At 41.2% G+C, this 17,765-nt stretch overlaps 1 protein-coding gene across 3 annotated transcripts in view; it reads left to right on the forward strand.

The window, feature by feature from the left end:
• The first annotated feature begins 1,821 nt into the window (after positions 1–1,821).
• Positions 1,822–17,765, forward strand: part of MED14 (mediator complex subunit 14) — a 39,108-nt gene continuing 23,164 nt past the window's right edge. For 2 of the 3 annotated variants that reach the window (XM_068425182.1, XM_068425183.1), the window contains exons 1-9: positions 1,822–2,212; positions 4,115–4,141; positions 9,927–10,032; positions 11,428–11,601; positions 12,376–12,505; positions 14,287–14,415; positions 14,774–14,881; positions 15,748–15,880; positions 16,430–16,580. In XM_068425182.1, the coding sequence (XP_068281283.1) occupies positions 2,031–2,212; positions 4,115–4,141; positions 9,927–10,032; positions 11,428–11,601; positions 12,376–12,505; positions 14,287–14,415; positions 14,774–14,881; positions 15,748–15,880; positions 16,430–16,580 (1,140 nt within the window). In that variant the 5' untranslated portion in view covers positions 1,822–2,030. The remainder of the gene's footprint in view (positions 2,213–4,114; positions 4,142–9,926; positions 10,033–11,427; positions 11,602–12,375; positions 12,506–14,286; positions 14,416–14,773; positions 14,882–15,747; positions 15,881–16,429; positions 16,581–17,765) is intronic. The other variant, XM_068425184.1, reaches the window with a different exon arrangement.

Consider the following 17,765-nt stretch of genomic DNA (forward strand, 5'->3'; position numbering starts at 1 on the left):
GGTACACTGCATTTATTCATGCATGTAAAGGGGAAAAAAAATCAGAGTTTATTTAATACATTTGGAAAAAACCATCTTTGCAATGGGGAGGCAAGAACTTACAATACACTAAGCAAATAACTTGTTTGTATCACAACATGATCCAGAGAGATACTATTTGTCATTCCATCCTTTATAGATTTTTTTTTTTAAACAGAAACTAGGTATTTCTTTCACCTGCACTGAAAAAACCCCGCAGTCCTGCCCCTTCCCACCTGGACGGGTGAGGCACTGTGCTCCATTACAGGTGGTGTCTCTTCTCTCCTCAGAGCCAAGGAATCGGCTGGCAGCCTTTACAGCAACACGGGAGCTGGTGCGCCAGTGTGGACATAACAGTCCGTCTTGCTCAATACACCGTTCCACACTCCACAGAGGCTATGGGAGAGCTTGCCAGCCAGTGAAGCTGCTCCTTGTCAGCTGGCAACCAGCTCATAACCTGGAGCAAGAAACATGCTCCTCTTAGGAATGTAACCGACTATTCTTGTGGCCGGTGTACACATTTCTCATGCTGGAAAAAAATGTTTCCTTTTCTTGCTTACTTTCCCCTTGGAAAGAGGTGAGTAAGAGAGAGGTTTTTAAAAGTCTACATTTAATACAAAACAAGTAGGATTTTTTTTTATTAAGCTTTGAGAAGTTTGGATACTTATTGCCTACAACGTGCCTACTTTGGGGATTTCTTTGTAAACATAAGGCAAGAATTTATGATTTAACACTTGAGTGAATCACGACACAAAACGCTCAGGATCTGTACTGTTCTTTTCCTTACACAGTCCACTTTAGTAACCAGTACACAAAAAATCCATCTTCAGTTGTTCACAGACCCTCCCTCTCCCCTCACCCCCTTCAGAAGTGTCAGTTAATCTGAAAGACAGAAATACACAGAAGTTCCCATAGTTTTGTGTTTATCACCAGATCCCACCGACCACTCTGCTGCTCACCGCTCCTTTTCCGAGCTGTAACAGCGACTTCAAGGGAGGATGTATAGCCAGCTACCTCTAGTCTCGATTACCCGGCATCGCTTCGCACCCTTCACAAATGCTTCACATTTCCCAAGTCATTAGAAAGGGATTAGCCAACCCAGCGCCTAACACAGACCGTTGTTTCCTTGACAGCCTAAAGAGCCCCATCAAAGGCTCTCTGAGACGCTGAGTCTGCCACCTGGTTCTCCTTCACCCCGTATTTCGTTAACGCGGACAGATACAATGCCAGAGCCATGCTCGGTTTCCCCCCCCCCTTATCTTTTACAGATGTTTCAATCGCGGCGCTGCCGGGACGCCCCCCAGGGAAGGCAGCCGGCTCCAGCCCTTCTCCCAAGAGCTCGTTCCCGAGCAGCGGCGCCATTTGCCCTTCCGGCCGCTCTTCCCCTCCCCCACCCCGCCGTGCCCCACGACGAGGCAGCCAGGCTCGGCCCCTCCGGCCTCCCCGCCACCACACCGCCGCACGACGCGCAAAGCCGGCCTCCCCGGCGCCGGCCACCTTCCCGCCCGGGGCCTGAGGAGAGGTGTGCCGGGCCGGGCGACGCGCCAGCCCGCCACCGCTCCCGCCCGCCGCCCGGCCCCGCGCGCTGGCCCTCAGGGCGACGCCACGCCACGCGACGCCACGCCCCGCCCCAACGGCTCCGCGGCCGGCGCGCGCTCCCGCCGCCGCCACCTGCCGGCCCCGCCTGCTCAAGCGCGGCCGCGGTCCCGCCCCGCCCCGACGGAGGCTTTCCCGGAAAGGTTCTCTTTCCGGTATGCCACAGCTGTTCGCTTCCGGTTCCGTGCCCCAAACATGGCGGCGGCCCCTGCGACAAGTGGGCTCTGAGCGCTGCGGAGCCTTCTTCGGTGCTGCCGCCCCCCGCCCCAACGCCGGGGCCTGCACCCGCCTCCAGTCTTCCCGCTCCCTCCGTGCGGGGCGAGTCGGGCCGGGTGCCGGTGCCGCCGGGAGCACCAGCCGCCCCGGGCTGCCGATCGGTTCCTGCCCGGGGTTGAGGCGCTGCTGCTGCTGCCGCTATGGCGCCGGTGCAGCTGGAGAGCAACCAGCTGGTACCGGCCGGTGGGGGCCCCGCGTCAGCCCCGGCCCCGCCGGCCCCCGGGGCCGTGACAGCCGCCGCCAGCCCCGGCTACCGGCTCAGCACCCTCATCGACTTCCTCCTGCACCGGACCTACGCCGAGCTCACCGTGCTGGCCGACCTGTGAGTGCCCCCAATTCCCCCCGCCCGACCCCGCGCCTCTCCCGGCCCGGCGGCCAGGGCTGGCAGTGCCGCCTGCCAGCATCCCGGGAGGAGGAGGAGGAGGAGGCGGCCTCGCCGGGGATCTGTCCCGGACCCCAGCCGGGGCTGGAAGGGGGGAGGTGGTCCTTCCTTCCCCTTCTCCCACCCCGGGGAAATGCCCTGTTCGTGCAGGTCTGTTTCTGCATCGGGCTGTATCCAGGGGCCTGGTGAAAGCTGCTGAGTGATCTGTCATAAAGAGAGAAAATGATGGTGAGGAATGTAGGGCAGCTGAATGCGGATTGTCCGGTTAAATGCTTAAGTTCACCCCCAAGTTACTGTCAAAAATCCCAACTGTAGTGTTTGTACTGATACCAAAATACATAAAACTGATTCAGATGCTGCAACTCCTTGAGTTACCTGTGTACTTTTTAAAATACCATTTGATTATTTGCAGGGAATAAAATATGTTATTTACATTTACTTTATGATCTGCTGTGCTGATGTTGTTGTGTTTGAAGTGGCAAAACAAAGGAATGTTTTTGGGCCAAGAAAAACTTTCCTGAAAGCATTTGGACTCAGAATAAACCTGTTTCCCTTTTACTTTGTTTAACCTTAGAGGTTCTTGTGGGGAACCTGTATGTTTTAAGAAGTGACATACAGAACAAATGGAAAAAAATAGGTATAGTTCTTGTAAAATACCATATTGGGTAAGTATGCAAACAGACTTTTGCGTGACTTGGAGTTAAGAGTGTTCAAATTCTGGAAAGGATGAGGAGTTTTAGAATTTTAGTTTGCTTTGGAAGAACTTCCAAAATGTCCGTCAAGAAGTCTCTGCTGTATGTTTATGGTATGTGTAGACAGTAGTTGATACTGTATGCGTCCTTGTAGGAGCATGTGCCTGTGGTGTCTTTTATTCTTGTTTTGAGGTGTAGAACAGGTCCTTTTAACTGAAGTGTATAATTAATGTACAAAATAAAATGGGTGGCGTGAACAACACGTGGGAATGCTTCGGGCACTTTGATTCACCAAGTAGTTTAAAAGCTATGTGACGTCCCCTCCAAAAGCAGAGTGAGCTAAGTTTTTCCACTATATTTCCCCATAAAGTATGGATTTGGCTAGTAGAAAGTCCAGCTGGAGAGTATTCTCCTCCTTCCCTCCTACAAAATGATTTCTTATTCTTTTACCAGCACCAGCCTAGTCCTAGAATAAAAAAAAAAGTAACTTTTTAAATGAGATGCCTGTGGTACCTGTAGAACATTAGAGAAATACAGTCCCCTCTCTGCAGTAGTGTCTGTCACACAGGGTGTTGATAAAGTTCTGGAGTATGGCATTTCTTCACTTTTAGATTGATTAAAAAGGGAAGAGAAATTCATTTCACGCAAGTCAGGAAACAGCCAATTTTAACACCTGCTGCAGATGTTCTAGAATTGCTACTATGAATTAATTAACTCTAGTCATGGATGCTTAGTGAGAGCCATCAATTACAAAGCACAGGCAGTGATACTATGTGGCTCACTAGATTAGCAGAAATCTTGGGGTTTCAGCAGCCTTCCTCAAGCTTTTAAATTAATTTGACCAGTTCCAGCTTACCTGGTACAGAGTTGTGGCAGGTGCCCTGTGGTGCTGTTATACACCTGATTTTATTTTATTTTTTCCCTCCTTAACTATGCTGCTTTCTAGAGCTGTCAAGCCACTTCCTTTATCAAACATGTAATTTCATTGTATTTAGAAAATATTTACAATCGTAGAAATTTTGAAATGCTCTTTGTAGGTATGTAGAAGTTCTTCTTGTACTTAGTTTAAGGTTACTAACAAAATTTCTAGTAGTCTGAAATGTAATAGAATGTTATATAATACGTAATTTTTTTTTCCTTTTTAATATAGATTACCAAGAAAGACTGATATGGAAAGGTGAGTTACAGTAAGACAATCTGTAATGCATGTTAAAATATAGAACTTTATTTAGGATGTTAATTTTAGTATAGAACTGTTTAAATAAAATATTATTCTCCAAATTTTAGATTTTATGCAGGAAAATAAGCCTTGTCTGTCTTGCTGTCACTACATAGTTTCAAGATTTTTCTCAGCATCAGTGGCAATATTAGTTTTTGTTAGGTTTTGGTTTTGTTGTTGTTTGGGCTTTTTTTATTTGTTGCACTGTTCAGTAACATACTGTTGCTGTTATAGTAGGTGAACTCTGTTAAGGGCATTTTTCTCTTCATGAATCTTGAAGCAATGAAGTGACAGTAAATGATGTAAAATGGAACTGGAGAACCTAAATAGATTCTAGTTAGTGTGATAAAGAAACTTCTTGTTCAGAAGAAGCAGTTCAACAATGAAAACAAGGTAAAAACCTCTTTTTTGCTTTTTCCCGTGTTACCTGATCTTTCTTATCATGAGCACTGTTTTCTGTTTGTGTTCTATGTGTTTTTGAGGTGTGAAGCTTATTAGAGAACAAATGTAAGAGACCAGAATAGGCCTTTTGTTTTTTTCCCCCCTCCTCCCACCCCCCAAGATGGAAGAACTTTATTTACTTTTTTGTATCTTTGAATAAATTTTATGGAAGCTGTCAGAAAATGGTTTCCTTTATTTGTGTTGACCTGCTAATGGACCTAATTTTCTTTGGAGACGTATAGCAGCTATGATATTCCTAAGAATGTTAATAAAGATTTCTGTGTACCAGGATGGTCATTAATTCAGTGATCTCAAATCTTCCCAAGCTCTCATAACATGTTGTGGAATTAATCCCATTTTCAGGGAATCATAACCTGGGATGATTCCTTGTGCCCCTTTTCCTTATGCATAATATTTTATGAAGAGAAACAATCTGGGTTTTGTTGTTTGTTTGTTTGTTTGATTATCACTCTATTTGCTGAAGAAATTACATTCAGCTTAGGTCCAGAGCTCCCTCATGCTGGTGAGGGGGCTTCTCCCATCTGGATGTTTAGCATTTTTTGGTAAAGCTGGAATCTGCTTTGTGGGGCACACAGGTCTGGAGCAACAACTTAAGTCCTGATGGGTTACAGATAAAAGAAAATAAGACAGCCTTCAGTGGTTACAAAGAATGTCCTGCAATTGGAATTGTCTTGAAATTAAGTGTTCACATCCTTGTTAGCTTTGACTTACAGCTCTTCTTGGTGAAGTGGCTTTCCAGCTCTTGGAGGAAATCTGTAAGGAATGTAGTTTAACTATCCAGATTATTCTGTTTTTCCTAACTTTGAGAGCTGTAATGACAGCAGTAGTTGGGCTTCAAGCTCTGTTTCTTAAAGCTAGGCTGGTGACATGGCATACATTGGTAAAGATGCGATGGTATTATCCTCTAATAAAGTTCACATAAAATCTTAGTTTGTTACTACAGTGCCTAGCTAAAAGATGCCATAATAAGAAAAAGTGATAGGAAATCATGCATCGTAGTATAATATGGCTTTTCTTTGTAAAGGGTCACTTATTACTTGTCAATGACAGGAATAAATAACTTTTGCAACAAGAAAGAGGTGGTTGTATTAAAAAAAAAAACCAAACCAAAACAAAACATTAATACTGTGGTGTAAAATTAATACTGCTGAGTTCAGGGGGAAATCCAGGGGCTTGCTTCTTATAACGGAGACCTTTTTTTGCTCAGTATTCTTCATCCTTTCCTTTTTTATCTTCCAGTAAAGCGTAATATGTGGGAAACTTTTCTCTAAATACAGTAATGTCTGTATAAGATTTAACTGGAACTTGGATTATAATGACTTTGCAAGGCCCTATCTTCTGTTGTGGGGAAATGGAAGGTAAAACCTTATACCTGCGTTCCTGAATGAACAGTTCCTGATGGGAAGTATTTAAAAGAGAAGTATTGTTAAAATACTTCCAAGAACTATATAAACATACTATTTCCCCTAAAAAAAAGCAGTTTTCCTACTGGTTTTGCAGTAGTCAGTGAACAAGACTGTTACTTCTCAGACTTGCAGCAAAGACTCTATCATCTACACAAGATTGAAAAAAAACATTCAGAACTGTTGTAAAAACATGTTATTCATGACTTCAGCAACAGTGCAGTTACATACCTGATTTTTGTGAAACACTGAGTTCCATTCTTTTCTAATGGCTAAATGTTATTTCACTCCTTTCATAGACACGGATAATAGTTTTGGTTGGAATGGTCCTTTGGAGATACCTAGTCCAACCCTCTGCTTGAAGTAAAAGTTTCAAAGTTGGATCAGGTTGCTCAGGGTCATATCCAGTTGAGTTTTAAGTATCTTGAAGGATGGAAATCCTGCAACCTTTCTGGGCAGCCTCCTTCAGTCTTTGACTGCCTCACTATGTTTCTTTGTTTTCCTAATGTCTAACTAATTTTTCACTGGTTTAGTTTGTGTCTCTTGTCCCTTAGCCTTTTGCACTTTTGAGAAGAGTCCGGTTCCATCTTCTCTATAACACCTCTTTACATATTTGAAGATGGCAGTAGGATCTCACCATGGCCTTCTCTTCTTAAGCTGAAGCAAACACAGCTTCCTCAGCCCCTTCTTATATGTCATGTGTTCCAGCCCCTAAGCCACTTCTGTACAGCAGTATCTTTCTTGGCTAGGGAGTATAAAACCGGACTTAGTGTTTCAGATGTAGTCTCACAAATGGTGACTCAGGGTGAATAATCACCTTCCTTGACCTAGGCTGCACTGGTGCTAATAAAGTCTGTCATTGTTGCAAGGGTGCATTGCTGATACCTGTCCACTAGGACCCCCAGGTCCACTCCTGCAGAGCTGCTGCCCAGCTACTGCTTAGTACTCAGCCTGTGCTGTTGCATGGGATTGTTTGGTTCCAGATGTGGGACTTTGCATGTGGTTTTGTTGAACTTCATGAGGTTCCTCTCAACCAGTTCCTTCAGCCAGCTGGGATCCCTCTGTTTGCTGCCACCAGTTTGGCATCACCTGCAAACTTCCAAAGAGTGCATTCCTTCACATCACACAGGCTGTTAACGAAGGTGTTAAATTGTACTGGTCCCAGTATTGACCCTTAAGGAACACCACTAGTAACCAGCATTAAAGAAATCCAACTAGTAGCCAGTCTTTCACCTACCTTGTAGTCCGCTTAACCATGCCATATCTAACCAGCTTGGCTACAAGGATACTAGGGGAGATCTTGTCAAAAGCTGTGCAAAAGTCAGTGTAGATTCATCTGCTGTTCTCCCCTTGGTCACAGAGCTGGTCATACTCTAGAAGGCAATTACATTGATCAGGGATGGTTTGCCCTTGGCAAATCTGTGCTGACTGTTCCCAGGTTACTCATGTTCATTATTTATCTGGATATAGCTTCTGGGAGGATTTGTTTTATGAATTTTCTTCTTAACTGAGCTTAGGCCAACTGTACTATAGGTCCCTGGATCCTTCTTGGCCTTCTTGAAGAAGGGTATGATGTTCACTTTTTTTTCCAGTCATCAAGACCTTTGATCACCGTGGTCTTTTGAAAATCATAGAGAACAACTTTACAGTGACACTGGTCAGGTCCCTCAGCACCCTTGGATGCATCCCATCTACTCCAATGGACTTCTGTATGTCAAGCTTGCTTAAGTGCTCCTTAAGTTGATATTCTTCTACTGTAGCTAATACTTCACTCCTCCAGACTCAGCCACTAGTCTGAGGGATCTGAACTTACCAGTAAAGACCAAGATAAAGAACCCACAGAGTACCGTGGTCGTTAGAAGGCTTTTTAATATGCTTTGCTTTGCTTTTATAGGCCTTGTAAATTTACTATTTCACAGAATCACAGAATGTTAGGGATTGGAAGGGACCTCCTTAAGTTTCATCTTCCTTGAATAAAATTTTTTGTGCAGCCCAGCATAACGTCCTCTATCTATAATGAAGGACAAAGGAACACAGCAAAATTGAAAGACTTTGGGTTCTTAGAGAAGTAGATGGATGTGAATTCCCAGTGCAGTTGTCATTCAGGGATGATGGTGGTGGTTTGGGAAGCAGGATTCTGTCAAGTAAAAATAACAAGACTTCTGTAACTTCATGCATGTGGTATTAATGGAACAGTTACTGGAGTACTGTGTCTAGTTTTATCAATAATTTCGTTATTAAATTGCTGTGCTTTTTTTCGTTGTTTTTTTTGGGGGGGGGGGGGAGTGGATTGTCTACCTTTGATTTCCAGTCACGGAGCATCAGCTTGAATTTTCCTTGCTATTGTGCTGTTTTCACCACAGAAGTTTGATTGACATAACTACTACATTTTTGCAACTTCTCCATGGAATTTGGGAGATTACTGGCTTTCTGAAGTCTCACTGTAGATATCTTTCAAATCCCATAAAGTTTTTCTGAATCTTTCAAAATTCTCAACATCTTGTTCTCATAGTGTGGTTACTGTTAGAGCCGTATGTACATATAGCAGCTTGTCCAACACTTGAAATCTTAATATCAGGCTGAATGCCGTTCTAAAACATATGCTCTGGAATGCAGAGAAGTTACTGGCTTAATGCCCAAGTTCTTGGATGACGTTTGTAATATGTAATGCAAGAAACTGGACCAGATGGTATTAGTTGTGCTTCTGGCCTAAATGTTCATATGCTACAAGCAGATTATGCTTTGCTTATTGCACAAAAGAGTTAACCTCATTACACCAACACTTTCAGCAGAACAGGCTCTGTCTATATTATGAGTATGCATTTTACAGATTAGGATCAGAAGGAGGTGCAACTTCTGTTTGGTAGAGGCCAATATCTGTTGCACTGATTAATGGGGTTTTTTTGTCCAAATGCTTTTGTTACTTTAGAAAACTGTACCAGGAAAACATCTTGGGTTTGGGTTTTTTTCCAAAGTAACTAGAAAACCGTGGTGAAATCAATTAATTGAATGTGTAGAAAGGAAGGAAAACCTCTGTAAACGGTAGATGAAATGGTATTTCAGAGTGTATGGTATTACAGATCTGCATTGTAGATCTGCGTGTCTCATCTAATGCATCTACAGTGTAGATCTGTAATGAAGGGGGAAAATTTGGGTATGCCCCTGTTACATTCTCTTTTACGAAAAAGAACTCCTAAGACATGCAAACATACACTGCCTCATTTTTACTATCTCATGCAAAGCATGGTGGGAGGAGTACTGATTATCAGTAATTTATCCTTATCCCAATTTCTCTGCAAGGCAGGAGTGGAGAGGAAAGTAAAAGGGTGGGGGCATTTTTGCAGTCTTCCCCACCACCACCCTGTTTCCTGGCAAAATGGTAGCATATTGTAACACACTGTGTAAAGGTGTCTTAAAATTACTAGAGTGATATTTTGTTTCATATCTGACTTATTTCTTGTTTTTTAGTGAATGTCAATGTAATGTTACTGCCACGTCTTGTAACCCTTAGGTATATTGCATTGTCTACTTTAAACTTAATCATAAGCCCTGGGGAAATCTTGTAAAAGGTATAAAAATAATTCAGTTCACTGTGGAGTTGTTTCTCTTAAAAGCAGTGAGTCATTCATGTGAGTATGCTTTTTTGTTTCCCCAGACAGTCTTGGTTGGTTAGAATCCATGTGTGTTGTTAGCATTTAGGTATTCAGAACAGCGAGCTGCTTTTTTTCCCGTGTTCTAGTTAGACAAGCTGTATATTAGTGATGCCTCCATTAACACAATTAGAACTTATCATTACAGCTTTTTTATTGGCACAGTTAAATTGCATCTTTATTATATATCTGAGCACTGACTTAATGTACATTTGTTTTTTTTTCCAGAAAAATAGAAATAGTGCAATTTGCAAGTCGCACTCGTCAACTGTTTGTTCGATTGTTAGCCTTAGTCAAGTGGGCTAATAATGCTGGCAAGGTGGAAAAATGTGCGGTAAGTTAGCAACAGAGTTTGGTGTGAAATAATCTCTAAGTGATACGGGATTTTGGTACACCCTAAATTCTCCTTACTATAGAAGTTAGATTGAGAATGGATTGAGAGCAGCCCCGAGGGGAAGGAGACTTGGGGGTGATGGTTGACGAGGAGCTCAACATGAGCTGGCAAAGTGCGCTTGCAGCCCAGAAAGCCAACCATATCCTGGGCTGCATCAAAAGCAGCGTGGCCAGCAGGTCGAGGGAGGTGATTCTGCCCCTCTGCTCCGCTCTCATGAGACCCCACCTGGAATATTGCATCCAGCTCTGTGGCCCCCAACATAAGAAGAACATGGAGCTGTTAGAGCGAGTCCAGAGGAGGGCCACGAAGATGATCAGAGGGCTGGAGCACCTCTCCTATGAAGACAGGCTGAGAGAGATGGGGTTGTTCAACCTGGAGAAGAGAAGGCCCTGGGGACACCTTACAGCAGCCTTGCAGTACCTGAAGGGGGCCTACAGGAAAGCTGGAGAGGGACTTTTTACAAGGGCATGTAGTGACAGGATGAGAGGGAACAGTTTTAAACTGAAAGAGGGTAGATTTAGACTAGATCTTAGGAAGAAATTCTTTCCTGTGAGGGTGGTGAGACACTGGAACACGTTGCCCAGAGAAGTTGTGGATGCCCCCTCCCTGGCAGTGTTCAAGGCCAGGTTGGATGGGGCTTTGAGCAACCTGGTCTAGTGGAAAGGTGTCCCTGCCTGTGGCAGGGGGGTTGGAACTCAATGATCTTTAAGGTCCCTTCCAACCCAAACCATTCTATCATTCTGTGATTCTATGAAGTTAAAAAAAGCCTGTTTCATAGGCAAATGAATGTTAAATTATAAGCAATTTCTTCCTATTTAGAAATTGTATAATCTTGTCTCTTAACAGTTCATGTTCCCAAAACATGGGAAACATCAGTGGCAAAAAATGAAAGGCTTGTCTGCACATAGTTTCAGGAGTGCTTTAGGTGATAGAACAGTGAAGATGGTGATCTCAGTGTGTTAGTTCTATCACTTTCATCCTGCTCTTGGTTAAATAAGAATAAAGTCCAGAATGTTGCCAAAAACAAGCCCCGAGTGATTACAAACAAGTATGGTTGCATTCCAGTAGCAGTCATCAGATAAAGAGCTGTGAGGCTTTACAGATCCTCCACAGCAGCAGCAATAGCGTGTGGATTAAAAGTGTCCTTGCATAAAAAATGTAAGAAATGTCCAGAATATTCATTCTTTCTTTGTTTTATAGATGTGATTACTTGAATTGGAAGTGACAGATAAAATCATCTCAGTTATGTGCGCTAGATGAACTGAACATAAAGGGGCATTGATTTGTGCATATTTTGGACACATACCTTTTTTTTTTAATCCTTGTCCTCTACAGATGATATCAAGTTTTTTAGATCAGCAAGCCATTCTGTTTGTGGACACTGCTGATCGACTGGCATCACTAGCTAGAGATGCTTTGGTTCATGCTCGTCTACCTAGTTTTGCTATCCCGTATGCTATTGATGTTCTGACAACTGGATCTTACCCGCGTCTGCCTACCTGCATTAGGGTAAATAATGCTACAAGATGTCGGGGCAGGGGGGGAATTCCCTGTACAGTGTCAAATGCATGTTAATGAGACTAATTGTCTATGTGCAAATGGAACTGTAATTTAATATAGGCCTAGTGCCAAGTCTCTGTAGTGTCAGTTTCTCATGCAGAGCACTTCCTATTTGAACAAGCTATGCCTTCCCAGTAAAACATTCTCTCGATTTAAACTAATTCTGATCTAGAATGAGTATAGTGGCAACTCTTCTTCCTTGTTTCTTTAAGTATTTGCACGTGCTAAGCCACCATCCTAGAAAAATGAAGTGTGAAAAGGAGATACTGACATCTGTTGTTCTTAGAGGTTTTGCCTGTATTTGGAAATGTACTGAAATACTTAACAGCTCTCTTTAATGCTGCTGCCTTTGCTTACTGTTAAAATGCAGAATTGCAGGATTTTGTGAAGCAATATAAACAGTAGTAACTGTAGCTTAGATCTATAGCTAGAGATAAGGATTGGCTTTCAAATCTTAGTATTTAAAAACAAGTTTAGCCTGACGTAAAGCCCTGAATTTCTTTAATTGATCCAAGTTGAGCAATTTGTTCAGCGGTCAGTCTCAGGTAAAATGTGATCAACTTGAAAACAAATCTGAGTGTAAGATATAAAACTTCGCTCGTGTGTAATGGCCTGTGGTATTTATATTTTCAGACTTCTAGTCTGGTTAGTTTTCATCATTGCTACTGTCAATGTATTATACGTATTTGAGATATGTAGACTCGTTTGTGTTTATTTTAACAGGATAAAATAATCCCTCCTGACCCAATAACAAAGAGTGAGAAGCAAACCACACTTCATCAGCTAAACCAGATTCTTCGACATCGACTAGTGACTACAGATCTCCCTCCACAGCTGGCAAATCTTACAGTTGGTAAGAACTGGAATTACTTTTTGAAGAATACATTATTGTGGGCTGATTTAAAATTGTTGCTTTAGTGCTAAAGCAAAGCTAAAAGGTAGCTTAGGTGAGACCACTATGTATGCTTCATCTGTTACGACTGGGATCCAGTCTCTCTATGACATGAAAATATGTGTTTTCCCCTTTTGGAAAATGAGGGCACTGATAATAGTGCTGAAATTGAAGGTTGGACTTGATGATCTTAAAGGTCCTTTCCAACCAAAATGATTCTATGGATCTATGAAATATTATTTACTTTCAAGAAGAAATCCTGTGTAGGTAATAGCAAAAGGTTGTAGACATTGTCTTCCTCTTTCAGCAAATGTGTTATGAAAGAGTCTTAGGCCTAACAATGTAGCTGCTTTATCTTAAGTTAATTTTTAAATGCAATTTAATTAAACTGTTAGGTCTTTCTGTAGAAGGTCTCTGAACTTTAGCTTAAACAAGTGACCCTAATGTTGCTTTTTTAATCTGTTTTGATCTTTATCTTCATGCATAGAATTTATTCAGATTTATGGATGCCTTTTGTTCTGTGTCTCACTGCAGTACCAGATCTCTTAACCTGTTTTCAGATCTGTTTTCGTTTAGCCCAAATAGTGGTAGACATTAAGACAACCTTTTTTACAGGATGGATGGCTATAAACTGGACTAGGTTATTGCAGAATTGCAGAGAATAGGGCTGCAATGGAGGGGCTGTCCATGCTTTTAACTAAGGCAAGGTTAGCCATGTGTGAACCATAGCCCACAGACCTAGATTGAAGATAATTCTGAAAAATCTTAGTAATAGTTTTCACTGGTCCCTATGTGAACACTTGCAATATCAGTATTAGAGCCATTTTTGTCTAACGGAAGTGTAAGGGGATGTATGTCTGAACTCTTCAGATTTTTTAGTTCATTAAACATTCAATGACTATTAGTTTCTAGTTTGGGTTTTGGTTTGTTTTAAGAGCATGTCTGGGATGCTTTTGAAAATGAAACTTTGTGAGTTAAAATTTCTATAGGAATATTTCTATATGTCTATAATTGTAAAGGTATATGGCATATTTTGTTAAGTGATTGAGAAGAAGGTTGACCCGCAGGACTTGTACTAAATCGTTTTCTCTGCCACTCATTCTCTTTATGACCTTGCTTACATAGTTTTGACAGTCTTTATTCCCAGTTCTTGAAACAGATAGCAGTGTTCACAAAGGTATGAGGGTATGTATGTCAATTAGATAAATAGTGTACATAATCTTTGCTTGTGTGCATATATATAAATCATGCAAAAGATTATCTTCCTCACATGAAAATGGAGTTATAATATTCTAACGTTAAATAAACGGTTTGCAGTGAGATGTGTTTCCAGAGCTAGATTTCAGCCTGGGCTGAGGTCATGTTCTGAACCTCTTTTAAATATTGCTTGAAGTATTCATTGTTGATATAGCAAAGAGTTGGAAAAATTAAGCCAGACGTTTTGTTTGTGTAACTTGTCAGGCTGGCAGTCAGCTGAATGTTACTCTGCATTATAGTAGCACAAGTGTTAACAGGTTACCATGACTAAAGTACTGCTGTTCAGGACAGTTCGGTATGTCTGTCCATGCTGCTTATTGACACTGGTTCTGCTGTAGAAGCAACTGTGAAGTCTTCAGAGTTGCACAGAAACATATGCAACAGAGCAGAAACCATAGGGGAGTAATCCATTGTGAGAGCCAGGAGCTACCACACTGATATTCTGGGGCATCTTAGGAGAAATAAAACATTTTTTTCTTCCTTAGCCAATGGCCGTGTGAAGTTCCGAGTTGAGGGTGAGTTTGAGGCCACCTTGACAGTGATGGGTGATGACCCTGACATCCCCTGGCGCCTTCTCAAACTGGAAATTTTGGTTGAAGACAAGGAAACTGGTGGTAAAAAAAAAAAATCAAACCTTTACACTCTCTTTTAACGTGATGTTCACCTCTGATGCTGTATAAGTCTTGTTTATACTGGGTCTTTTGCATATCACTACTTAAGATAGTGAAGCTGTATATACTTGTCCTGTTTTCACCTTGCTCTATATGCTTTTAATACCTTAACAATGGTAGACTGTGACAGTGTAGTAGACTGACATTTCCAGAGTAAACTGAGGATTTTGGTATTTTGTTAGAAATTCTGGTATGGAAGTTGCTCAGTACAGTTGTATCTTTTTAATTTCTTAATTTATTTAATTATTTTAAATACCTAGTTTCCTGATGTCTAATGTGAATTACTTTTAATTCATGAAAGATGGTCGAGCTTTGGTTCACAGCATGCAGATCAACTTCATCCATCAGTTGGTCCAGTCACGACTGTTTGCTGATGAAAAGCCACTCCAGGACATGTACAGCTGTCTGCGTATCCTTCTGAAAGTTGCTTGTGAATGAGCTCTTTAATGTAGCCTTGCTCTTCCTAGTAGCTGGAGGTCAAGAAAGATGGATTCCCTGTTAAGCTAGGGAGAAATGTCTGGACATGGAGTAAAAATGATGGCCTTGGAAACAGTTATTCCCCCGTGCCAGCATGTAAAATTTGATTTTACACACTTAATCAGCAAAGGTAAAAGTGAGGTACTCAAAGACAGCAGGTTGTGTGCTAAATCAGTGCAGCAGCAGCTGGCTTCGTGTGCTGATTTCAGAGATAGAATACAGTGATGACCTGGAAGGTATGGGAGCTGACAATTCTTGCTACCAAGAACTGCAGTAAGGTGATGATGGTGTGTTAACTGTATTGCCCCTGTGTGAAATAATAAAATGAGATACAGCATGTGCAGGACGTAGTGCAGTGATTTTCTGCATGCAAAGGGCAAATTGCTTGACAATGTGAAATGGTTTTCAGTGAAACAGTTTCTGCAGAAACAAACAGAATAATGTTATTTTAGGGTGACCATGAGAGATGGGGTTAGTAATAACGATAGGGTGAATTGAATTTCTTTGTTAGTAATCTTATTTTCCCTAAAAGATTATCAGAGTTCAAATGTATAAAGCAAAGCTATTGGGACACTCTTGTCTAACACCCTGCCCTAGATAAGCATTTAAAAAAAAGCAAAAAAAAAAACCTTTGAGAAATATTTTATGCTGTTTATATGTCTCTATGTCTGGATTAGTACATTAGTGTGTTTTCAGACAGCACCTTGTCACAAACAGATTTATGTAATGTAGAGAAACAGATTTATGTAGCGTATAGACTTGTTGGAAGTCTTATATTTTCTTAACTCCGTTCATTAGACTCCTTCTGCTTAGCACTTCAGTTGGAAGTCTTGCATTCACAAACACTAATGTTGATTCGAGAGCGCTGGGGTGACCTTGTGCAAGTGGAGCGATATCATGCAGGGAAATGCCTCTCTCTCTCTGTTTGGAAGTAAGTTAATTTTAAAAGGGCTGTTAACAAACAATAAATGAAATAATAGGAGGGTTTTCATTTACTAAGCTTGAACCAGAATTTTCAGAATTGTACTTTCTTTTTGATGTGAGACTCCTAAATTCTTGTAATTAAGCACCTAAACATGTTGCTTGACTTGCAAAGAAATGAGGTATGTGCGTTAATGTACAGGAGAACAATGGATACAGTTATAAATCAGCTTGTATTTATGCAGATATCTAAATAAATTAATTAGTTTTTATCAGTCTTTTACAGTATTTATTGCTTGACTTGCACTAGACAAAATTCAAAAAAGCAATCCAAATGCCCTTCTGATTGTGTTGAATTTGCAGCCATCTAAAACTTCTTTACATAGTTATAGCTTGCAAACAGTTCTGCATTAAAATGTAAACTGAAGCAAATGCTTTTTTCAGTTCAGCTGTTATAATCTTATTTTTAACCAGAACTCTAAGAATCCAGGATTAGCTACTGAAAAGCATATTTTCTGCTATTCTAGTTACATGGTTTAATTATTCTCTTTGTTTTAAGTCAACAGGTGCTTGGCAGGAAAACAGGGACCGCATCTGTTCATAAGGTCACTATTAAGATTGATGAGACTGATGTCTCAAAACCCTTACAAATATCTCATGAGCCTCCACTGCCAGCCTGTGATTCCAAACTGATGGAAAGAGCCATGAAGGTAAAGGTTTGCTTTGCAGTAGGCATCTAGTTTTATAAATCAAAAACTTTCAAATGCTTTGCATTGTCGGTTTGTTTCACTTTGATTCTATTTAAAGAGCTGTTTCTAAGATTTCTAGGCAGCAGTTACTCTAGGTTGTGTTGTGTTTATGCTGGGACCTAAAATTGTTGTTACAAATTATTGGCCTTGACTCCATCTTGAAAATTACACCTGTTTCACAGTGCATTATATACCACCTACAAGACAGAATGCTGAGGCTGGGGGGAAACAACAGCAAAATTTCAGTTGTGGTTAGTGTTTGGCTTGAAATGCTTTATAGAGAGACAGTTCTTCCCTTTTCTGTCTTGGAGATGCTGTGTAAACTCCCTCTGAAAATCAGCTTCCCCATGTTGCTTGACTGGGCTACCCAGCAGCGCTATTCACTTTAGAAAATCTTATGTTGTGGAAATCTTGTGCAAAAGAGCTAATGTGGTTTACTTGTTGCAAGTGTTAGGTGAAGCTTGGTTTTACATTATCACTACCCAGATTATGTCATGTGGCCTATTTGAATGTGCCTTTCTGTTGTTCAAATTCCTGTATGTTAAAGGTGGCATTGTTGAAGTGATCCAAAATGAGTAACTGCAGTCAACTTCCTACTTGGATAAGGCTTCACTGGTGATAATTCTAGATCTTGGTTAATGATATCTAAGAGAAACTGCGTTCTAGGCTTTATAATGTCTTCTGTAAGTTCTGTAAGTCTGTCTGTGGTATGTCAGGATGTGTGTTTGTCATTATTTCTTACAGTGTTTGAGTTTTTTAAGAGAGCTAATAAACTGGAGTGAATGGTGTAGTTTTCAAACTTTCAGTACAGTTTTTCCACAGGGAAAAACTCCTCAGCTAAAATTCTTCACCTGTCTTACAGAACTTCCTACTGATGATAGCCTTCACCTACTGTACAGACTTTGTATTTGAGCCTCTTGGCCCATCTTGTTCACACAGTCTGACAGACAAGTCTCTATATGGCAAATGTCAAGAACTTCGTATGTTTGGCTTACAGAGGAATGTGGGAAGCTTAGTGGAGCATAGTAGCCGTCTACTCTACTTCTAGAGTAGAAATTCTACTATTAGTACAGTAAAGATATACTAAATTTACTCATTTAATAGCCTAAATTAGCATATTTAGGCTACTAAATATACAGTTAATTT

Source organism: Nyctibius grandis, chromosome 2 (assembly GCF_013368605.1).
Source record: "Nyctibius grandis isolate bNycGra1 chromosome 2, bNycGra1.pri, whole genome shotgun sequence".
Classification (NCBI taxonomy): Eukaryota; Metazoa; Chordata; class Aves; order Nyctibiiformes; family Nyctibiidae; genus Nyctibius; species Nyctibius grandis.